Source organism: Prenolepis imparis, unplaced genomic scaffold, assembly GCF_030444845.1.
Source record: "Prenolepis imparis isolate NDT839.2.m4 unplaced genomic scaffold, iyPreImpa1.0 SCAF_1, whole genome shotgun sequence".
In the NCBI taxonomy this organism is placed as follows: Eukaryota; Metazoa; Arthropoda; class Insecta; order Hymenoptera; family Formicidae; genus Prenolepis; species Prenolepis imparis.
In genome coordinates this window covers 22714134-22740220 of record NW_028141159.1, presented here as the reverse complement: position 1 = coordinate 22740220, position 26087 = coordinate 22714134, and the positions used below count along the sequence as shown (strand labels likewise).

At 25.7% G+C, this 26087-nt stretch overlaps 2 protein-coding genes and 1 long non-coding RNA gene across 8 annotated transcripts in view; 2 read left to right on the top strand and 1 right to left on the bottom strand.

Moving 5' to 3' along the window:
- Nucleotides 1-26087, bottom strand: part of Spri (Src homology 2 domain-containing protein sprint) — a 256568-nt gene that overhangs the window by 71440 nt on the left and 159041 nt on the right. The window contains exon 1 of one of the 6 annotated variants that reach the window (XM_083038370.1): nucleotides 6960-7020. The exons of the other annotated variants lie outside the window; for them this stretch is intronic. Coding sequence (XP_082894496.1) covers nucleotides 6960-7012 — 53 coding nt within the window. The 5' untranslated portion in view covers nucleotides 7013-7020. Of the gene's footprint in view, nucleotides 1-6959; nucleotides 7021-26087 lie in introns of those variants that run through there. 6 annotated transcript variants of the gene reach the window in all.
- Nucleotides 15242-21044, top strand: LOC145936505 (uncharacterized). Its single transcript, XM_083038759.1, has 5 exons — nucleotides 15242-15390; nucleotides 17487-17643; nucleotides 18734-18777; nucleotides 19425-19542; nucleotides 20716-21044. Exons 1-5 carry the CDS (start codon nucleotides 15358-15360, stop codon nucleotides 20829-20831), a joined length of 468 nt encoding a protein of 155 aa, XP_082894885.1. The 5' UTR covers nucleotides 15242-15357; the 3' UTR covers nucleotides 20832-21044.
- On the top strand, nucleotides 23080-24536 carry LOC145936576 (uncharacterized). The gene is made up of 2 exons (XR_014425404.1): nucleotides 23080-23336; nucleotides 24320-24536. It is a non-coding gene; the product is annotated as an uncharacterized LOC145936576 (long non-coding RNA).

Below are 26087 nucleotides of genomic sequence, written 5' to 3'. Positions count from 1 at the left end.
AAGTAGAATCTTTGCGCAGCATCGATAAAAATTCGAATAATTCATTAGAAGAATTCTAGTATTAATTTAAGTCTTTCTTAAAGGAATAAAAGAAGATAAAGAATTTAAATAAAAAGTATAAATTATATACATTTAATATATATACTTATTATGAACTTTCTACAGCTGTAACACAGAACTTCCAAAGAAATTGGTAAAATAAAGATTTGTTCTGGAAAAATTAAGAATGTATAAGAAGAATATAAAGTATGAGGATTTAGATCATGAATCATCAGATGATAAGCGCCTCATTTCGGAGATACATAAAACAACAAAGAGAAAGCTCAAAGTCCAAGATATGAGGGGGAGCTGTTTGATTACGGTTATCTTTCTGTTATAAAAAAGCTTACTGATTTCAATTCTTGTGTAATGTATGATTCATTTCATAATTGTATTGACAGACACTAGAAAAGTAAAGAATTATTTATTTATTCTTGCTCATTTGTCAGAAATCATTGACTAAAAGAGTCAAAAGACGAACTCTCTTCCTAGGAGTTATACTAAACATTAAATAAAGGAGTCTGCAGTTGTAACACGATTATTATGATACTTGGTACTTGAATGAGTAATCATTCTGTTTACTGGTAATTGAGGAACACTGTACATATGATGTTGGACCAACACACTTATATAAATATTATACACACATACAGAAATTTACAAATACACATATATTGTACATAAAAGAAATACATATATATGTATATTGTACATAAAAGAACTATTATTAATGAACATCGTTGGACTGTATCTCATTGGACAAAAACAAAGAAGGAGATGCAATTTTGTTCAGTTAACATCAACATTAAGTTCCAGAGAGTAAATAGAGAAGTAAAACTGGTTGTGTTGCTTAAAGTACGATTAATATTCTTCAAATAATAAATCGCAATACATATCTGCATTTACTAATCGTAATCTAGAATTCTTTATATATTGCAGTTATTTCATTTAATCTTCTGATCATCGAAAGCAATTTAAATTAGGATATAAAGATTCTTTCAAAATTCCATATAACTTTCTTTGAATCTTGCACAAGTATATCAATTTTATTCAAAAATAATATATATATATTATATTTTTTAAATACTTTAACGCAGAAAAATAATAAAAAAGACAAACTAGAAAGAAATTTATTCTTTCTTGTCAAACTATTGTCAAAAAAAAAATATAATCTCAAAAAAATGGATTGTAAAGAAGAAGCTTCTCTCTCTCGCACACGAGTTTATAAAAGAAACTTCTTAGTAGGTAATCGGAAGGTTAATAGATTAGTCATTGTTCTGATGATGCGATTAACTTCTCGCGTACTATTGCGGAAATTGCTTTATTAGTTGTCCCAAGATAAGCTGCTCTAACGATTTTATAAAGCCTCTCTTTGTTCCTTTCTACCATCTAGAAACTAATAGAAACGTGTAGTAAGAGATCCGCCCCACGGAATTGCTTCGCGGGCTCATTAGTTCCATGAGTGGGCTCTTTGAATCTGTTGACCAGCAGATGCGAATCGACGTGGAACCGTTTCAAGAGAACGAAAAGAGAACAAAACTAAACTGTTAGATAGAGGATAGAGAGAATTTATTAGCGCACTCCTTGATTCGACGAAATGCAAATCTCCGGAACTTTCTTATCGCGAAATAATTACTTTTGACACGAAAATATCTGATTAAATGTATACTTCGCATTTTATATATCTCATATTTTGTGAAAAATCAATCATTCAATAACAATTTTAACCATCAAAATTATAGTACATTAAAAAAGAAATATATATATATATATATATATATATATAATGTAACGTTCAATATTAAAAATAATATCAATTAAAGTATAAATTATTCTCTATTAAATATATTGCAATTATTTATATTATGAATATATATGCATATTGCGATATAAATAAATATATGATAATATAATAATTAAATTATGATATAATAATTAAATTATTAAATTATTGTAATAATTAAAAGAGAAAGTTAATTTTAAAAATGTTCTTATTACACAACTTTTATTCCATAATTGTTTTCAATACTGACAATGAGAAATTATACACCTTTAGCTCAAATTTAATCACGAAATATAGATTATCTACTTTGGACGATAAAAGTCTCCTCGGAGCAAACGTAGGTTTTTAGACAGAGAGATTGAACGGAGTGAATGGACGATTAATGTTACGAGCGACGCGAATGAAAGCCGTCGTCAAGCCGTAAGACTGCAAAGAGGCGAGTCATTCAAATGATACTAATAGAGCTGACGACGAGTTCGTGTTGGCCATTAAACTATTATGACTACTACTAACTGATATTAATTTCGGTGAAATCTTTATCGAATCACAACGCAGAAAAAATACAATTCTTTACAAAATTAATAAAAATTTTATAAACGTTTTTAATATGTAATAAAAAAGAATGATAAAAAAGAGAGAAAGAGAAAAAAAGAAATAAAAAAGATAATACATAAACAAGTATGTAAAAAGAGATTTGTATATGTATGTGTGCATACAGAGATACAAATAATTTTTTAAATATTTTTTAAATAACTGTAATAATTATGAATAATTTAAAAAAATTTTTGAGACACTTGATCTGTCTCTTTCAATTTCGTTTTATTGTAATTCATATAAATAGATTAATTTTATTTCTTATATATTACTACACTTATACATATATATATGTGTATATCTTTACATAACTATATTTATCAATATTTGTATTATTTAATTATTAATTAATTTACTTTACTGCTTAATTTTCATCTTGTTAATTATAATTATTAATATACAGTAGGCCACCGAAAACGAAACAATATAATTTTTTATTTTTAATATTAAAATATGTATAATCTTATGATTCTCTTATATTCATATTATATATATTCTTTACTTTGAATTTATATTATATTATGTAATTATATACGTATGTATACATATGATAGATATATATATATATATACGTTTTCTTATCTCTCTCTCTCTCTCTTTCATTATTATTTTAAATTTATTTCAATGTATATGTATATAAGATATAAGTATAGAAATAAATAATATATGTATATATCATATAATAAAAAATATAATAATGTAGACAAAAACAAATGATGAATATATACCTCGCTATAAAAATTATTTATCTAACAATGTTGAAACATTATTAACGGCTTCTACGATAATTCCGAATAAAGTAAAATATGCCACATCTATCTCTCTAGCACATTCTGTAGAAAAATATTTTCAGTCTGGCAGAAATACAACTACAGAGAGTATTATGCCATGTAATCCGGACTCCGCTATCTTTTCATCCTCCTGAGAAAGTCTGGAATGCAGCAGCAAATGCTGACTGTATACACACTTATCTCGCGCAACGCAACTTGGATTATTCGTGGCATGATATACAATCACCATAAATCGAGCTGTTAAATCGCCCCCCTTTTTTTTCTTTGCTTCCTCTCTCTCTCTCTTGCAAGATTCATGCGACTTTAGCTTCACTTCCTTCGCATTCGATAATCCTTTCGCACCCTCTCGAAGGGTTCGTCTCGAGGACTTGCGACGATTTTTCGCACTCGTGCGAGAAGGTCACTTTAATATGAGAAAAATGTCTCCTCCCTCGAATTTATAACTCACATTCTCCCGCGCATCGCAGGTCGGAAACAAGACCCGGGGGTGTTTTTAATACTGGAAAGTGATATTCGTGCAATTAACGTTGCCGGAGGTAAATAATCAGAGTGTGAATGATAAAAGGAGTAATGATAAAAAAATAAAACTAATAAATAAAAAAGTAATAAAAATAATCACAGTAAGATAATAAAAATTAATAAAAGTAACAAATTATTATTGATGATGACATTTTATAACTGTATATATTCTTTGTATTGTAAATACTGTTCCTTTGGCATTTTTGTATGTCTTTATGAGAGACTTGAATAAAAAAAAGGAGGAGGATATTAAGATGAAAGGAAGAGTAAGTAAGCAAGTACTGAAAATGGTTTTGCGCAAAGGACACAGATAGGACTTGAGAAAAAAATCGTTATCTTTCATTTTTCACTTCATAACGCTCCAACAATGATGCCGTATTTCAACCACCCCATGGGCCATTGTCGATGGTTGAACGCGCGTGGTAGACAACCGTAAAGCTCCCTCCCGAAGAAAACACTTTTTGCCCCTTTCGATGTACCGTTTCGTTCCCCTGGGCTGATTAAAATCTCGCCGCAAACTAAATCGTCGGATGCCACGAAAATAGTCGAGTAAAGATATTTTTTATTAAATAATAAAATGATTATATAATATATAATATATCTCAAATATCGGAAAAAATTGTCCCACATTCGGGTCTGATTGTTATAGTATTTTGATTTTTTATTTAATTATAACTTTTCATAAAAAGAAATTGTTATGAAATATAGAACTGTCAAAAGATGTTTTCGCAATATCTTTCTCGATTATAAGTTAATTACAGAACTTGTGTGTTTATGAAATCCATATTATATTTATTTCTGCTCCTTTCTATATTACATATTTAGGGTATAATAATTATTATATTATATATATATTACATATATATTATTTATAATAATTATTTATGTGAAAAGAAATATTTTATATATAAAATAATAAAATGTTGTACCTATATATATAATTTCATACTCGTTGAAAATAAAAATGTGAAACAACTGCACTCGGTAGTGCATTTGTAAATACGTGGCGAGATTGCGGATTTTCATGGATAGGAATGCAAATTAAAATTTGCACATGCAAGCGCGCGCATGCATATGCAGATGCGTTACGTCACACACACAAATGTCAATGCATACACAACTGAAAGTTAAACTCTCTCGAGTCTCTCTTGGAAATATTCAAATATATTTACACACTTTTATTTTACATTAAAAATGTAATGCAATGTAAAAATTAGAAGCAAATAATAAAGTTGAAATATTATATATATACATATATATATATATATATATATATATATATATATACATATATCTCATGTATTAATACATATATATATATAAATAAATATTAAGTAATTTTCGTAATTTTAAATATTAAATCCCTTAAATTCTTACAAAGAAAATATTCAAATTTGCCAAAAGAAAACCGTGTTGTTAAATAAGATGCAGCAGTAAATGAGGCACTGTATATGTGCATTTGTTGTCATATTCTGAATGGATTAGTAATGAAGCGATCTTCATATCACAATAGAATCCGGAATTGCGCCTGTTTAACGCTAAACGCATCATTAAGTAAAACACACTGACCGTAACGCACAGTTAAATTGCGAGTTAAATTGAGTAGGAAAGTCCTCTCCACCCGTTTTGCGATCTTCGTAATAATTAGAGAGAAATTAATTTTTAAAAAATCGGCCAATTCACGCGAGTATAAGCGGCGAGAAGAGACAGCCCGATGTTACGCGGTCACTAGGCGCGCAACGAAGCGTTGGGATTAATAAATCAAGTTTAATTATGTATTGTGCCTAACAACCGTGTAACAGTCTCTTCGCGCCGCGCGATATATATTCGTGAAAATTGACCGATTTTTTAAAAATAATTTCTCTTTAATTATTACGAAGATCGCGAAACAGTGTTAAATTTTTCGCTCAGTTTAACCCGCTCTACTTGCACACGAGAGAATGCAATTATTATCGGACATTCTGTATATAGTATTCTCTGTATATATGTATGTATCTAAAAGAATAAAATTTATATATATTATATATTATATATTGTATATTATATATTATCTGTGTTATCTATTATATATTATATATTGTATATTATATATTATATATTATCTGTGTTATCTATTATATATTATATATTATATAATATAAATTATATATTATATATTATATAATATAAATTATATATTATATATTATATATTATACATTATATATAAATTTTATTCTATTATTTATTTTCTAATAGAGAAAATATATCTTTTATGCATATACTTATATATATCACTTTCGAGATGCTTCTGTAATATGAATAATATGTATACTACAAGATTAATTATAGATCATTCAAGCTTAAAAAAATGTAATTTAATTTTTTAATTTTTAAAGTCGTTTGTCTAAAAAAAAGCACGAAAAAATGTCCAATATTTTCAACTTATATTTCTTATATAGAATCAACATCTCGGTGTATCATCAAGTTTTATACATCCTGTGTATCTTTAAGAAGTCATTTTGTGTATAATTTTAAATCATGAATTTAATGTTACCACATGGCAATTCATTCCAAATGCAGTGTGATAGTGAGCGTATATAAAGAATCATAGTCGTCTGGATGCGAGAATAATATCGCAGGCTAATATCAAACTGGCATATATACATTCGTCGGCAAAAAATAAAAAAACGTCAAGGAGTGATGATCTATGACGAGTAGCCGTGCACGTATATATAATCGCGATCTGCTCTCGCGATTAGCGTGATTACCAGTTAGCGGTTCGTTAATCACCGGGAGATGATCACCGCGACGCGAATGTGGATTATCATTTTTCGCCTTGCTGTTTGCAAAATTATAGTCTACTGATTTTAATTGGATATTACACAGCCTCACTGTTAATCTCTCTTTATGTTTTATCGTTTCTACCTGTTTTTTCCTGCGGAAGTGTGAGAAAGAGAGGGAGAGGGAGAAAGAGAGAGAGAAGGAAGAAACAGTCGACTTTCACACTTATATTATCCAAAGTTAAACGCAAGTTACCTATTCTTCTATCAATGTTGATAGGAGTTTTATTAATAATAAGAGAATATTAATATTTATTAATAAAATAATTTTATTGATAAAAGAATATTAATAAAAGAATAAAAGAAATAAAAAATGTTATATGTATTTTTAATAATAAATTAATAACAGCACACAAAGAACGTATGCTTATAAATCATATTTATATCACGTAAGTAAAAAAAATGGACTCACCTCTCTCGTCTTTCATTCTTTAGTTCGATAATCACGTCGCAAAAAACCAGCATGATATCCAATTTTGTGCTTTTTTGTATATAATTTCACATATAAAATTTATTTTTCAATGAATCATCGTGCAAATACGTTGCATATATATCGCCACGAATAATATTGTAATAAAATTGTATATCAACACAATTCGCGCTAAAGTGTCATCGTTTCAAACTATCATCAATCAAACTGTTCACTAAGAAATGTATCGCAAAAATATTAGAATTAATGTTTCGATAATTATACACTTAAGCTTCAAATGTAAAATTTTGTAGACTATTAACACTATTTGACAGAACTTATTATATCGAAAATTGTTCTTTAATCGAACATTAGCACTAATAAACACATATTTCTAATCGCATTCGCTCGAATTTTGACGTCATACACACACACGTTAACACAGGACGAGACATATCGATATTTTTTGGTGATATTTTTTAGATATTTGGCTGATTAGGTGGTTGATTTTTTTCATGAGTCGATTTCTCTTTATATCACTGTTTACACAATTAATTATTGTAAATCGATGTAACCGAGCGATCGCGCGCGCGACTATCCGCTGATACACATCGTCGCAGGTATAATGCACCATGGTGCAGCGGTCGAGAGTACATTCGTGATCTAACATTAGACAGAGACAGAAATAGATCATAATTCGCAAATTCTGATGGTAGGGAAGGAACCGCAAAAAAAGAAGCAGACGAATCGAGAGCAATGACACCACTTGGATCATTTCTGAAAAGAATAGCGCGAAATTTGCACAATATATGTTTTTTAGAATAAGAATTATTCATTTTTCTTATTGAAATATTTTGCCTTGTGTACTATATATTTTTTTGTATATGGTATAATTGTATTATAGTTATTTATATATATAATATCATTATTTTTATTTTATTTAAAACATTGTTATGTGTTTTTGTCCAGAAATTATTTGATTATTAAAGTTTTTATAGATAAATATTACAAATATTACGAGAAATATTTTATTTATTTATTTTTTATATACATTAATAAATAATATTAATAAGCGTGTTATCTGTTATTCATCTTAATAAAATATAATAAAATAAATCATTAATAAAAGATAGGTAAAATAAAAGATATTAGGTAATATATATATATATATATACTTTTTAGAAAAACATTAATATTATTAATAAAAACTCCTGATTTTATGTTGATATTAATAAATAAACAAGCTATTTTTTCGCGCGCTATTTTGTATGTATTATATTAGTCAGTAATTATACATTTTATACATTTTTACAACGGAGTTTCCAACTCAGAGAGGCAAATAATTTTCAGTTTTATAAAAACGTCGCGTACGAAAGAAACAACAGCTATTGGTGCAATTTTATATTTCAAAGTCGCGCAACAAAAATGCACCCGCAAAATTCGTCCTAAACACGTAACAATTTCATAGTTCTTTTATCACGGAAAAAATTTTTAGTTACACGCCGCGATTTAACTTTTCTCCTGATGCAATTAACGCACCTTTACCTTTCCGAGCAAAATCGCGGTATTATTTAATGTTACAATTTTCATTTTCACAATTTTATTTGATAGCAAAATTCTATTTCTAGTTATTTATTATAGAATTAAATAAATCAAAGTACACATACACGCATACATTTACATGGAGAATATTAGAAAAAACAAAATAAAGAAACATATATAATATATTCTATAAAATTAAAATAATTGAAAAGATTTAAAAATTAATTACAAGATTTAACAAATCTCTTCAAATAAAATATTTCGAAAATAAGATTATGCTAGCCAGATCAATTTGTATCATTTAATGATGAATAATTTTTATGTCCAAAAATACTCTTTTACAAATTCAAGAACGAAAAGTACAATAAAAAGACGAGAACAAGTTTTTTCCGGTTCACATATTCTTTTGAATTTCCTTTCTGCTTTTCCGACCCTTTTCTCTATTCCTTCTCTTTCTGTTTCTCTCTGTCTCTCTGTCTTTCTCTCTTTTTTTTTCTTTATTTCTTTCTCATTCTCACTCCCAATGTCAAAACTCGTTCTTCCATGCTGCTGATTCTGCCACTTATTCTGATAACTCATTCTGATTTACAGCTGAAATTCTTATCTGACATATCTACCCCATGGCTTCGATATTGAGGAAATATTGCGGAGAAATAAAATTCACAAAATATATATGACAACTTACTAAATATTTCGCAAAGATATATCTTTTAGTTTATACTTTCAAAATATGACAATATTATATTAATGCCTATGATAACGTTGTTTGTAGCATTTTAAGAGAAAGAGAGTTTCCGACAAATGTATCGAAAATACGCACACATATATATACACATATACAAATAATTTGTGCATGCACAAGTAAAAGTAATTTAGATAAATATAAAGTGTGAATTTGATCATAATTTGAGAATAAACTATGAAAGATATTCTCAGATTAATATAATAAATACAATAACTCACATATTTATATAAATAGATACGTCAAAAAATACATATTGGACCACTTTTTGTTTCCAAACTGAAGAATGCAAAATGTATTATTAAAATTATTATAATTCATATACACATATTTTTTAAAATTATCCCTTTATCTTTAATAAATTCTTAAAAGTATTGCTGTGTGCACATTTTAAAATTTAACAGAAAATCTAACATATTTTTAATATATTATTAATTTATATTATATTTTTAACCAAAAGAATACAAAACATATCTTATAAAAATCGTAATATGACACTAATAATAATATCTATGTTATATCTATAATAATATCTAATAATTGCTTGTGTACTTGTGTGTATATATGTGCGTATATATTTAGCATGATCTCGAAATTATTATTTATGAGTTCTCAAAGATCGCTGAGATCTTTCTAATCCGTTCAACATTCGCGCTCGCGAGCTTAACTAGCAGAAATATGGGGAAGGCTATCGTTAACTGCAATCAATTCTGCGCAACGCCTGTTTTGCAAAAAAATTTGCAATCTCGCGGCGGGATTTCACCCAGGGGACAAAGTTTGCACGTCGCTACCGCAATCGCTTGAATTTCCGTCCTCCCCCTTTCGTATGGGCATAGTCGCTCGAAATGCAATCGGCTGGTCGGCTGCAGACGCATCCGTGCGTTCACGTCGCAGTGACATACGCAAATGAATGCTAAATTCGTTCAACAAGATCAACTATAATCGGAATACGGCGTTACTCATAGTAAAATCCTCCGTCAATTTGACGTTTGAGCAACATTTTATTCGTTATTAGTATATCCTCGCATCACAGATTAAAAAGAAAATAATAAATAAATGACTAAAAGATAATAAATATATCATATAAAAATAAAATAAGATATAAAAATAATGAATAATAAAAAAATTAATAATAAAATTAATAAAATAAAATATAATATAAAGTAAAAATACAAAATATAAAATATAAAATAAGTAATAAAATATAAAAATAATAAATGTATCATATAAATGATATAATATATTTATTTTTGTAATAAATGTTCTCTTCTCAAGTTTTTTTATTCGTTTTTAAATAAATATCATTTTTAATTTTTAGTTATTCATAATTATTTAGGGATTTTAAAGCATCCGTTATTTTTTATACTCGTCTTTGAAATTTGCAATTTTGCACGATGTTTGAGAGTATTATTAAAACTTTATGTGTGTCGCGCGGCGAAAACGCAATTTTACATCGGTGGAAGTGACACGTGTGCTGACAAACCGTAATTAGTACTACGAATTCGCTACAAACGCAATTCGTACGATTAATTTCGAACGCGCAGCAGCGTAGATATAAGCGACAATCGCAGATTAACGCGCGAAAGGGCCGGTTATATTCATTGTGCACGACTGTCCAATCCACCGTTGAATCCGTCTATCAGCGCTTTCGTAATTTTGCGAAATACGAAAAGCAAAAGTTAGTACAACATGTTACTGTGTTATATGCTATAAAATGATACTGTATAAATATTATTAAATGGTAGTGTTATATTAATGTTTTTGTTGATATAAATGTTATAGATTACCGAGTGTTTCATCAGACATATTATTGTAACAATACAATTCTTATAAATTTCGTATTTTCTGTAATTTTCTGTACTTCATATTGAAGAGAAGATTCACTTTATTTTTGGTTGCATAACTAATTTGCAATAAATTTTCTGTTTTGCGTATATATTTTGTTTACTATTATTTATTGAAAATATATTTCTCCTTGTAATTCAACACATTGTCCATTTCGACCGTATAGTAAATGACTTCATCATTGAACTGAAAATCCAATTTGCGTGCATTCGATTGTAATTTATAATACGGTAATTTACGAAAACGCCTGTAATCTGACCAGCACCTGTGACCCTGTCGAAAAAGCTACTTTCGTGTGTGAAAAGGGAGCGAAAAATCGACGCCCTTTAAAGCGATCGCCTTTCCAATAGCGAGCATCAAATAGATGAAATAAATTGGATTTATTCGTCAGATTTTTTTCAGACTTTCTCAACATTGAAAATTATATATACATATACATATATGTATTGTATATATGATTATTTAAATAATTTATTTGACGTACCTTATTTTTATAATCAGATCGACATACTTATAATACAATATCTTTAAAAATATAAATTTCTTTAAATATAATTTATAAATTAATTAAATAAAATTGTGTATTCAATGCTTATTGTTAAATAAATATTTGGCGGTTTTCTTTATAAAATTTCTTGGGAAAGAATGTACCATATAAGTATTAGTTATTAAACATTAATTAAATTTAATATTTACTTTGATAAGAAAGTTTGCGGGATAAATTTTTGACATTGATGAGTTCAAATTAAATTCAAATTCCAAAAGAGATATCGTACTGAATTAGGCAATATAATCCGTATGCGCTATTCCTTCCTACCCTCTTTAAGTGACTTTTATGGTTCGTTAAACCTTTAAGCAGTGAAATACAGGGCAAATTCGATTTACTTTCGATAAATTTGATTTCATGCTTCCTAGTACGTTCCTTACTGAACATATTAAAATACAAGAGATACTATGTCCTCTTCCACCCTTCTTCTTTCCCTCTTACTTTAATATTTATCACAATAACATTAACATATTAATTATTATAAACCTTGACTATATTAATATATTCTATTATTAATATAATTCAAATAATTTTTTATATAACACATACACACACACATATATATATATATATACATATATATATATGCTCCATTTTTTTAAAATACATTATTATATGTATAATAATTTCTAAACTTTTTGTTATTAATAAAATTATTTAGTTCTCATATATGGATTTTAACACATTATATACGTCGAATTATTTCAAGATCGCGTCTTCTCTCTCGCGACAGGTGCAGTGGGCCCGCAGACGACATTGCGAATTTAAATTGCCACAGTATCGCGGACGTACCTTTTCTTTTGTATGTTTATTACCTGTCAAAACCAACCCGAAACAAAAGCTGTGACAAACGTCATAAAACAAAGTGACAAAAAAATATAAGAAAATATCGGCCTTCGATTGTAATGCTTTTTAGATATGTCAGAGAATGCTTGAAAAGAAACATTTTTTTTTATAAATGCTTTCTCGCGCACGTTTAGGGATTTAAATATATCTCGAATGTAAATCGATTTTATGCAAATATTGTTTTATTAAAATAATAAAATCGCATGTGATAGGAAAACATTTTATAGATAAAGATTTTATGAGATTTTATTCTAAATTTTTGCTAGATTTTTTTAAAAAAGAAAATTTTAAGAAATTTAAATTGTTACAAATATTTTTCATTTGCCACTAAATAGTAACAAATATATGTAAATGTTATAGATTTATAATAATATTATCAAATAGATTTATCTTCTACAATAAAGATGACACAAGTTTGAATGTTGACATTTGTTTCAGCATCTTTTTGTCCATAATTGATAATCATCTCTTTAAAATGTTTTTAACGCATGGTTTGTATATCACGCACATGTCTATACAAATTTTGTAATTGTTGTAAGAATTTTCAAAACTATTTTTTTTTATTTTTGGGTATACAAGAATAAAGTGCAAGAAAATGTTTAAACTAGTTACAATTAAAACCTCAGCTAGTGCTTTATAGATTTGGGGTTTCATTAGTTTTTAACATATTTTAATCAAAACTATGATTTTGATTATGAATAAAAATTTCGATTAAATATCTCGAATATATATAAATAAATATAAAAAAAACTCAATAGCGCTCGACGATAAATAATATAATATAAACAATCTAATTATATTCATGTCGCCAGACACTATCGCATTTCTTATATCAAGCAACAAAATAAAAGACAGTGAGTTATTCGATAAATTAAATATATAAACGAATTAAACTTTAACAACAAATTAAAAATTTATGTACTAATTTGCTAAATTTATTATAATAATTAATTTAAAATTTTGTAATTATGTATATGTATATACATATACCTATATGTACACCTCTTATAAATCATAATAAAATTATTAGAACTGGGTATCGAATTTATTCTAAGATTAATGTATTATAATATTGAGATTATGATATCAATTTTCTGCGTATATTTCTTTATCGCGTTTACATGTGCTTTAAATAGTATATCCTTCTTAACAATGTACGCATATATTAGAATGACGTCGTGTTTTATAATTCAGAATCCGAGTATTACCATAAGCACAGGTATTAAAACTTGCATTATCGCTTATTGTGGCACATGCATATTTTTAAAATTTGTTTATCAGTGACACGTGCCAATTTTTAAAATTCACATATCTATGTTAAAACATGTCAATACATGTTACAATAAAGATATGTAATTGCAAATAAATCGTAAGGGATTAAAATCTCAATCTTATCTCAATGCTTTCGTACACAAATGACGAATAAAATCTCCATTTTTCTCTAATAAATCATATCTATTCTCCCTAATCTCTTCAAATAAAAAATTACAAATATAAATATTACAGCACTCATATATGCAATTATAAGTATACTGGATGTTCCGTTTTATTATAATTTATATATTAATGAAAACTACAATTATCTCAAAAACAATATTTTGTCATTATTTTAAAGACTTGTGGTCTGTAATAATAGAAAAAAATAAGAAAAACCGTATAGCTTGCGTTGTCGTAAATACAATTTGATAAATTGTCATGCGATCGAAAATATACCGCGAATATAGATACCGCTTAAAATAAATACGTGCATTTTTTATAATTTTCTTCGCACTACCCAAAGAGAAGAATATTAACAATTTTATTAAAAGAATAAAATCTGCTATAATATATTGATTTATTATCAAATGTTTTATGACAACACAATAAATTCGGTAGCAACAAAAAAGATTGTTCTGAAAAATTTTTTAAATAATAATATAACCTAATTTTCTTGTTTTAATTTTTTCAATTTTCCCCAAAATGTAGTCAAATCTGTGTATATAATTTTAACAGAAAACTGATTAAATTAATTTTAACAGAAAACTGTCTTAATTGTTTCTGATATCTGTCAAATGACAGATTGATCAGTAAGTATAAGTAAAATCGGATTGGCTTTTTTTGAAATTAATTTCTCATTAATTATTTTACGAAGATCACCAAATTGAGGACTTTTTTACTTGATTCAATCCCGTTTTATCTGTAGATGATGCGATGGTTATAGGCCACTCTGTATACATATGTCCATATAATCTTCTTTAATACTTCCACAAAATATATTATATAGAAGCATATAATTTCGCGAATAGTATCATTGTATCACATTTACCAATATTTGTACCATTTTTGTCCAACTTTATTTACTCGCGCGAGCAAAATATAATAAAATTGTCCCCTTCTCCCTACTTGCGTTGTACAATTCAGAAAAGAAATAAAACGTTAAAATGTTTACCTATATACATTATCATATGAATACATGTTCGTTGTATTGATGCTCGTTACTCGGGGATTCGTTAATTACACCTAGCCTAACTAATCTTGATTTTACAGATTAAGAACAATCTTTTCATTCTTCTTTATTACTCTTCTTCTTTAATCCATATTTCTCTTCTAAGCGCAAAATAAAAATGTTATTGTTTAGCATGACGACATTTTCACTCTACGTATGAGGATCGTCAAGTAGTAAGAAAAAAGTGGGAGAATAACGAGATAATATTAAGAACGTTGATTGTAAATTATATTGAAATAAACAAATTTGATTGTATTGTCAGAAAGAATTACGATAGTGTAAGTAAATGCGAAAGAAGGGAGAGTAAAGAATTGTTCTATATAAATATCACTGTCAGTATCAAAGACTCACAGTAGCAGATTATTACACCTGGCAGTAAACAAAGAAAACCAAAATGAAAATTTTTGTGATCATAGCTTGTGTATTGGTGAGTACAAAGCAGCGAATATGCATAAGAAGCAACAATCTTTTATTAACCCGTTTGTAAATAACATTTACATATTTTGGGACAGATTTAAGAAATTATAATAATGCATATGAAATTGTATGTAAATTGTATATAATGTAATTTTAATAACTTATTAATAACTTTGTATGTAGAAAACATACATTATATAAATATAACGCTTCCGTTTATAAATTAAAATTGAATTCTCCTAAAAATAGAGGTCGTATTCCTAACTTAACTTATATTTAATTATGTATATTGTATATTTATCAGCAAATAATTATATCTGCACCTATTTCCTACATACACGCAGACACCCAATGCCTGTTCACTAGATTCAATTCTATTACGTTATTATTATTCTATAATATTACGCTTTATATTTAATAAATCCTGATATATCTATTTTTTTCGTGTTTTTTCTGTATTTTCAATTTTATTAAACTATTCCACTAATTATTATACATTATATTTGTTTATGTTATATAAATATTATATACGTTTTATAAAAATTATGCAAACGCAAATAATTTTGTTAATATCATGTAGTATAAATTAAATAATATCAAGTTTAATAATCTTAACTTTATTATTTACTTCTCATCATATACCAAATTTAAATAAATTATTTAAAAAGAACAAATCTTTTCTATCATTATTATCAAGCTTAAAATACGTGTAAAAATTTTCTCGTGTAAAAATGTTGTGTCACCAAAGTAATTAAAACCATTTTACGTGATTACGTGATTACGTGATCATCGGTATAATCTTGATTATTCAAACAATATTTCAGAATAAATTTACTCTGTTTTTCTTTTTCTTTTTTTAAAGAAAACTTTCGATACGGTTTTGTTTCCAGACAAATGTTTTTTTGAAAACGCTTTCCGATATTTAAAAAATAGAAAATTATATTTTACATTATAAATAATTACACTTTATTAAATAAAAAATTTCCATATACAGGGTGTTTCCTAAGTAAGTAGAAAAAAATTGAAGGGTATATTCCTTGGCTTATTTTATGAAGAAAAGATTCTATAAACATATTCTTTAAACTGCTTCGTTTTCAAAATAAAAAATGTCAAAGTTGTGAAAAAAATATTGATCTCGAAAACGTTTAAAGATATTTTATTCAAATTCGGTACACATACAGTATGAACCATTTTTCAGTATCGATGAAATATTTTTAAATCCACCAGGATCATGTGTATGAATAATAATCATATTAATTTTTTTTATGAGAAAATAATATGCCACTGTTTTTTCCAAATTTAACAATCTTAAAAAAATTTTGAACTAGCACTCTACAAAAATTGTTTCTTGTGTGTATGTGTACCTTTTTTGCAACAATGAACCGCTTCGAGTTAAGGTAAAAAATTGAAATTAAAAACAGTAAAAACTGTAAATTAAAAACTAATAATCATATGTATCAATAAGAAATCTGCTTTATTTTGTTTAGAATTTCGAAGATTCAAAATTCAGTGTGTCTAGTCAGCCTACACTCACTTCACCTCTATATTTTTCATATTTTTTTTCAAAACTTTGACATTTTGTAATTTGAAAACAAAGCAAAGCATGTAGTTATAAGATCTTTTCTTCATAAAATAAGCTAAGGATTCTCTCTCGTTCAATTTTTTGTACTTACTTAAGAAACATCCTATATTAAAAAAATAGATGTGATTTTTAAATTCCCGAAAGTTTATTCATTTCATATAACAACTGTGTTAATCACAGTATGTCCCTCTTGAAAAATAAGTTTAATGCAAAATGTATCTTTGAATACTTTCGGACATAATCATGTGTAGAAAGATTAAAATAAGTTATTATAAAGCTCAACGTATCTATTAATGATCAAAGTTTCAATACATTTAAGAGTTTAATTGTATAGAATGATTAAATATATACTGACTTATATATATATATTAAAATAGAATGAGACATATATATATTAAATATATATTTATAATAATTCATATTTTAAATATTATAAACAAAAAATATTAATCTCTTAAAGTGTCATTTTAAAATATATATTTTTAAAAGTTTTTAAAAACAATATATATAATTTTTGATTCTAGGTGTTAGTTCATGCTGGCGATGTTGCCGATACTACCGATGCTGACAATGCTAACGATACTTGCATTGTTGCCATACCCACGAAAGACCCCGGAATAGAGTTCAATAAGTTTTATGCAGAATGTGAAAACGAAAAACCCGAAGACCCGACTCAATCACGTAAGATATTGATTATTAATATAATATTAAATAATATAATCGATTATTGTTGTAATATTAAATAATAATATATCCTGCAGGTTGCAATATAATACATTTATCTCGCATTTATCAATTGAAATCGTAGTGTATTATATCACGTTACAACAATTTTATTATTAATTAAGATATAATAAATGATTAGCTTTCGTGTGCTTTTATTTGTAAGCTAAAAAAAATGTTTTCCAATTTCTCATAAAAAATATTAATAGCTTTATTTAAAACAAAATTTCATAGAGAGATAAATGTATAATACTAGTCTATTACATCACAATCAATTACAACGTAAGATATTAATTCTGTCATCAAAGCAGCACATATCTTAACATTAAAGAGAATCAAAGCTATATATACATTCTAATTAATATTCATCTTAAAATTAAACTTCATTTTATTTATAAAATGATTATGGTTCTTTTCATACTTCGTATAGAATTGCATCGTCTCTAACTATTCAATTTAATAATATATCTTTTTATTCTTATAACCTGCTAGTGAAAACGAAAAAATATTTGCGTTTAAACATTCTTATTTCTCCATTAAATTCTATCTATTCTTTTTCCAATAATACGTAAATATTATAAAATTTTTATTAAAGATTTCAATTGTCATGTGTTACTATGTTAAAATTATCAAGCGATATTTTGAAAGAACAGAGAGAATTAATATAAAATTTCTTGTTACTATTATCGAAAGAATGGTCAAGAAATTAAAAAACATTGAAACATGTATATTAAAAATGAAACGATGATGCGTATTGCTATTACAAACAGTTGAATCATTAATTCTACAAATTTTCCTAATAGAAAAAAATTTCGATTGACATTCTGATTAATAAGTTGATGGAGTAATTACGTTTATAACAATATAAAGTGAGAGATAAACATTACTGAGATGAGAAAAACCTTGAAAAAGATAACGTTAATGTAGACAAGAGAAGATAACGTTAATAAATTGTATATAAATTTAAATAGATCTGCGAACTTAATTATTTCATTTCAAACTGTCGATATTTACATTTTAAACTATATTATGAAATTTGTCATTTCAGATCAGTTCAATGTGCTCTTGTGTGCGTCCAAAAAAGCAGGCATAGTACGTATATTTGATTTTATAATAAATATATAACATTTATATGCTACATACATATATGTATAATATATCCATTTAGGAGCAAAGTGTAACCACTTTTATCAATAAAATTGACATTTGCAAATGTTGTCAAGATCATATTAACATTTAATGCTATGTATCTTTCCAAAAATATATAATACATATATATATATATATATATATATATATATATATATTTAGCGGTTGTTCATTAGTTATTAAAAAATTCATAATTAAAACTCTTATTTATATTTTATAATTCTTTATACTAATCGTTTTGTCTTTATACTATCTTTAAAATCCATTGCTCGTACGTCAGTACGTTATTTTTTAATTTTAATAATTTAATAATTATTTACTGGAAGAAAAATAAATGCCTTAGTAAAAATGCTAAGAATTTGATAACACAATATCGAAATTTCTGTTTCGTACAAACATTTTTTATTTATTTTAGTTGTATAAGACTTTTCAATAAACAACCGCTAAAATTTTTTGAAAGTTACTTAGAATCATAATTTTGGCAACATATGCCAACGTCAACATCATAGAATAAAAGAAAAACATTCTCTAAAATTAATATTGGCTAAAAATTTATAGTTTTTAAATTAATAAATTTATATTGATGTTAGATCAGCACACAAAATAAGATCCATATATTGAAGGCTGTAGCACTTTGTGTATATGGCTGCTCCGAAGTGTCCAAGAAATTGGAGTGCATACTTAATACTGCCACATGCTGCTTAAGAGGTAACCGATAAACAAATATGTTAATTATTATTATTATTATTATTATTACATTATATCAATAAAAATAACTAATTGCATATTATTTTTATTAAATATAATCTTATGTTATAGAGATAAAAATAAAGATAAACATAATCGATATAATGGATCATGTAGATTTATGTCTTAATCTCTTTTTAAAAAAGAAATAAATCAATAAAACATTAATTTTTGCTCTATATCTTAGGGTTATTAATTTAAATGATTTTTGTTTTCTATTCCATCGTTTTCATAATTAGTAATCTCTCGATAATTTGGTATAATCATTATCTGTCGAAATCAATCAAATGAATGCTTTAGCATCAATTATACACTAAGAGAATTTTCTCTTAGAATTTACCCTGAAAATCCTAATCGTGGGACAATATGGTATGGAAAAAATTTTATGCGAATTTCTTTGATTTATACTAAACTGCGTAGTAAAATTGATCAAACATTTTATATTTTATTGTAATAGATATTATTATTTTTATTGTGATAAATATATTAATCAGAGAAATTCTTATAAAATTCTTTCCATACCATATTGTCGCACGATTATCATGATTTTCAGGGTAAATTCTAAGAGAAAATTATTCTCTGTGTATAATTAAATAACTTTGTATTTATATATCTATTGTAATATAATTCAAGGTGTTTACAAAATCTATTCAATAAATTTTCAAAAAGAAGAAAAAAAAACTGTTAACAATAAAAAAATTATAAATAATAATAAATAACAAATATAAATTAAAACATTTAAATATTTTAAAATAAAATATTTTTAAAAAATTAGAGATAACTGAAGTAATTAAAAATTAATAACATAAATTAAATAATATATAATTAAATTAAATTAATTAAATAAAATTATAATAATAATTAATTAATATAATTTCAGATATACATTTATAGTAAAAATAAATCTTCCAATATATTCCAATGTTATTCAAATGTTCCAAAAAAATAATTATAAATATAAAAAAAAATGTAAAAAAATTAAGTATCTAAAAATGTTATAATCAAGTTCTTTATCAATATCTAACCAATATCTAATTTAATCAATATCTTTAAATTATACATTTAGTAGCATTTACAATATGAATTAATACTGTACGTTAAGATGTTATAAAAAAATTTAACGGTTTTTTTCAGCAATTACAGCAGAAATGATATTGCCAATAACAGAGGAACTCCCGTTAAATGTGACCGAAGTCATATATTGCGCAATTGGTCTTCAGACGGTCAAACTTCTCGATAATAAAAAATAAAAAGAAAAATGCGATATATATCTATATAGATACAAATTCGATGTTAAATGCAATTTATCTGAATAGCAAATACTGTAGTAAACTTTAGAAAGATCATGTTTCGTTACAATTTTTAAATTTTAAACGTGATATCATTATAACTGAAATTTAGATTAAAATTTACAAATTGTACAATTGTAAAGTAAGTCTAATAAAGAATATTCCTGCAACTCATATTGACTAACACAATTTTATTATTTATTAGTTCCTTTACGTGGAATTTACGTTTTAGAAAACATCTTAGTTTTAAAAATTATTACTGATATCTCTATATTATTCTAATAAAACAATTGATTTAAAAATCGCAATATAAAAGATACATATAAGGTGTTTCAGAAGTCCTTTTAGTAACAGATTGTCTAATTTGTATGTAAAGGATGATTTTTCTTTCTTTTTAAATACGCGCGCGCGCGCGTGTGTGTGTGTGTGTGTGTGTGTATTAATAAATCAGCATAAAGTTTTATTGCAACTAGCTAAATGTTATATTCAGATATTATGATATTAATTTCCTGCGTATATTTCATTATCATGTTTACATGTGCTTTAAAAGCCTTCTTAACAATGTACACTGAAAAAAAAGATTATTTAATTCAACTAATATTTAGTTGAATACGTTCAAATAAAACATTTATTTGAAACAAATAAATATTTATTTGCTTTGAAAAGGATTTTCTTATATCAAATAAATATTTGTCATATCAAATCAATATTATTTACTTTCAAATAAATGATTTATTTGAACGTATTCAACTAAATATTAGTTGAATTAAATAATCTTTTTTTTCAGTGTACGCATGCTTACAATATTACGTTTTATAATTCAGAATACGAGTATTACTATAAGCACAGCTATTAAAACTTGCATTACCGATTATTCTGGCCATTTTTAAAATTCAATTATCTGTGTGAAAACATGTCGAAATAAAGATAATTCCAAGATAATTGCAAATAAATAGTAAGGGATGTTGAAATCTCAACAAGACCTTATCTCGATGCTTTCGTGTACAAAAATGACAAAAGAAATCTTTCTATCTCACTAATAAATCATATCTATTCAGAATAAAAAATTATAAATATTATAAATATTGCAACATTCATATATACAATTATAATTATACAGGAGATGTTCAATTTTATTTGAATTTATATATTATATTATTGCACACTACAAATATTGTTTTTGAGATATTTGTAATGTGCCATAATTAAAAAAATAAGAAAAAATGTATAGCACGTGTTGTCGTAACACAATTTGATAAATTGTCTCATCCACGCGATCGGGAATATATACATATATGTATATCACCAAAATAGAAACTTATTACAATAAATATGTGCAGCTCGCATAATTTTCTTTGCACTTTCCGAGGACTAGGAAAATCTCCACGATTTCATTGAAAGAATAAAATCTGCCATTATATTAATTTATCATCAACTTGTTACAACTCGGAGAATTCGATAGCAACGAAAAAGATTGTATCGAAAAATTTTTTAAATAACAACTTTCCTGTTTTAATTTTTTCAATTTTCCCCGAAATGCGATCAAATCTGTGCACCTAGTTTTTACAGAAAACTGATTGACTTAAATGTTCCTGATATTTGTCGAATGACAGTAAGTAAGTAATTAAGTAAAATTGAATTACTTGTTTTTTTCGAAATGAATTTCTCATTAATTATTTTGCGAAGATTGCCAAAGTTAAGGATTTTCTTACTTGATTCAACACGCTTTACCTCTCTGAACATGAAAAGTGTTGTTATTATTACCGGCCACTCTGTATATGTGTCCATATAACTTATTTAGTATTTCCACAAAATATATAAAAGCATATAATTTAACGAATAATATCATTATACATATATTATCATTTTCTGTATCAGATCTGTCCAAGTTTTTGCTCGTGTGAGCAAAATATATCATCCACTTCTTTCCACTCGCGTTGTACGACGCAAAAAAGGAATAAACGTGAAACAAATATTGAAATTTCTACCTATGCATCATCATATGAATACGTGTTCATTATATTGTTGCTCATCGCTCTAATATTAGTTAATTATACAGCCTAACTGATCTTGATTTTACTGATTAAGATCAAACAAGCTTTATTCTTATTCATTATTCTTTTCCTTTAATCCACATTTTTCTTCCGCATGTTCAAAATAAAAGTGTCATTGTTTATCGTGACGACATTTTCACTCTAGCAAGCGTATCAGCAAGTAGAGAAAAAATAGTAAGTTGATAACAAGATAATATTAAGAACATTGATTGTTGACAACATTGACATACACTTTAATTACATTGTCAGAAGAAATTGCGATAATGTAAGCAAATGCGAAAGAGAGAAGGGTAAAGAATTAAATATCACTGACGATATCAATGACTCACAGTATAGTTCAGATTATCACGCCTAGCAGTACTCAAAGAGAAGCAAAGAGAAGAAAATTGTTGTACTCATAGCTTGTGTACTGGTGAGTACAAAGCAGCGAATTAATACACAAAAAGCAACAATCTTTTATTAATTCTTTTATTACTAACCCTTTCGCAATTAACTTATATTTAATTGTATATTTATCTTTAATTGTATATATTAAATTGTATATATATATTTAATTGTATATATTAATTGTATATAAATAATTATATTCATATCTATTATTATTCTTATTAAAATTATGCATTATATGTGTATACAATTCATTCTAAAATATTCATTTTTTGGTGTTCTTGCTATATCCTCAATTTGATTATTTTACTTTCAGTCTACTTGTACTTTCAGTCCATTATGATATTACCCAATAAGTGCGTGTGTGTGTGCTTCAGAAATATTCAAATTCATTTTATTAAAAATTTATTTTATTCAAAAATTATATGTGAGTTTTTAAAACTCCGAAAGAGATTTTTTTCATTTGACATAAAAACTGTGCTAATCACAATATTGTGTCCCCTCGAAACAAAATAAGTTTAATGCAAAATGTATTTTTGAATAATCAGTACTTTTTCGAACATATAAGCGTAGAAAAATTAAAATAAATTATTACAAACCTCGACGTATATATTGATAATCAACGTTTTAATAAATTTATAAGTTTAATTGTATAGAATAGCTTAAATGTATACATTTTTAATAATTCATATTTTAAATATTATAAATAAAACATATATTATTATTAGAATTGATTTTCGGGTTTGAACCGCGTAGACTTTTTGTTTGATTCCAACATTTTGTGAACATTTCAGCTCTCTGATAAAATGAGCTGAAATCTTCACGAAACGTTGAATTCAAATAAAAAATCTATAATACGCGGTTCAAACTTGACAACCAATTCTAATATATACACCGCAAAAGCCTCAAATATCAAAACAACTTATTCTTTAAGTCTTAAAAAAAGTTATTTTTAAATGTATATTCTCAAAAGTTTTGAAACATAATATAGATTATTTTTTATTCCAGGTGCTAGTTTATGCAGACGAAAAAATGGCCGGAAGAACTTTCAGACGTTACGTAGGGGAATGTAAAAAAGAACTGCCTGATTATTATTGTAATATTATAAATAATATTCTACAGAATACAATATAATATATTTATCTTTTATTTATTAAAATTGTGTATTATATCACGTTATAACAATATTTTTATTAATTGAGATATACTAACTGATTAGCTTTCATATGCTTTTATAAAAAAAAATTTCTAATTTTTTATAAAGAAATATTAGTAACATTATTTAAAACAAAATTTCATAGAGAGATAAATGTATAATATATCATAATATGATACCTACATATCATAATCAAATGTAATGTAATAATCATATTTTATTATATATTATATCATAATCAATTACAATGTAAAATATTAATTCAACAACTGTTATCAACAAATATCTCAACATTTAAAAAAATCAAAATTAATTTATATATATTCAAACTAATATTCATCTTAATACTAAACTTTATTTTTAAAAAATAATTATGCTTCTTTTCATACTTCATAGAATTGCATTGTCTAATCATTATTAAGTTATGTTTTTGTAATCTATTAAGAAAAACAAAAAAACATTTGTGGTTATCATTTTATTTCTCCGTTAAATTATATCTGTTCTTTTTTCCAATAGTATGTAAATATTATAAAATTTTTATTAATTATTTAATTAATGTCCCATTGTCATATATCACTATGTTGAAATTATCAAGCGATATTTTAAAAGAGCAAAGAAATAATATAAAATTTTTTGTTACTATTTATCGAAAGAATGATCAAGAAATTAAATAATATCGAAACATATATAGTAACGATGACGCTTATTGCTTTTATAAACAGTTGTATAATTAATTCTACAAATATTTCCCTAGTAGAAAAAGATTAATATTCTGTCTGATATGTTGATGGAGAAATTACGTACATTATATGGAGTAATTAACGTTTATATAACGATAAAATAAGAGAGAAGTATTACTAATATGCGGTAAATCTTGAAAAAGATAACGTTAATGCATACAAGAGAAGATAACGTAAATAAATTTTATATAAATTAAATAGATTTCATCTACGAACTTAATTATTTCATTTCAAATTGTCGATATATTTACATTTTAAATTGTATTATGAAATTTGCCATTTCAGAAATGTTTAATCTTTGTGCAGCCAATAAAGCCGGCGTAGTACGTACATTTGATTTTATGACAAAAATATAACATTTATGCTATATATACACATAAACATATGTATATGCTTTGAAGAACAAATTGTATCTCTTTTTTCAATAAAATTGACGTTCCAAGAGCATAATAACATTTATTAATCTTATGTATATTTCCAAAAATTTTAGCGGTTATTCATTGTTTATTAAAAAATTGATAAATAAAAATTCGGGAATTTGAATGTGCCTCTGTAATCTGTAAACAAGAAAGTAAAAGATAACAATAGTAATGCCACATTTTTGTTTAATTATAATAAACATATAAACTAAGGAATCTTTTATATTATATATGTACATATGTATATACAAATTAATACACTTTTTTTTGTGATTGACACTTATAATACAATATTTAAAGATAGAAATTTCTTTAAATATATTTTATAAATTAATTAAATAAAATTTTGTATTCAATGCATTCTTAAATAAATTTTTGGTGGTTTTCTTTATAACATTTCTTGAGAAAAAATGTACCATATAAATATTAGTTATTAAACATTAATTAAATTTAACATTTAC

What these genes read in the sequence shown, in the direction of transcription:
- LOC145936505 (XM_083038759.1), top strand. Translation starts at nt 15,358, where the DNA reads ATGAAAATTTTTGTGATCATAGCTTGTGTATTG. An exon ending in CGAAGACCCGACTCAATCAC is followed by an intron (nt 17,644 to 18,733) that starts GTAAGATATTGA and finishes TTGTCATTTCAG; the next exon opens with ATCAGTTCAATGTGCTCTTG. An exon ending in TGCCACATGCTGCTTAAGAG is followed by an intron (nt 19,543 to 20,715) that starts GTAACCGATAAA and finishes GGTTTTTTTCAG; the next exon opens with CAATTACAGCAGAAATGATA.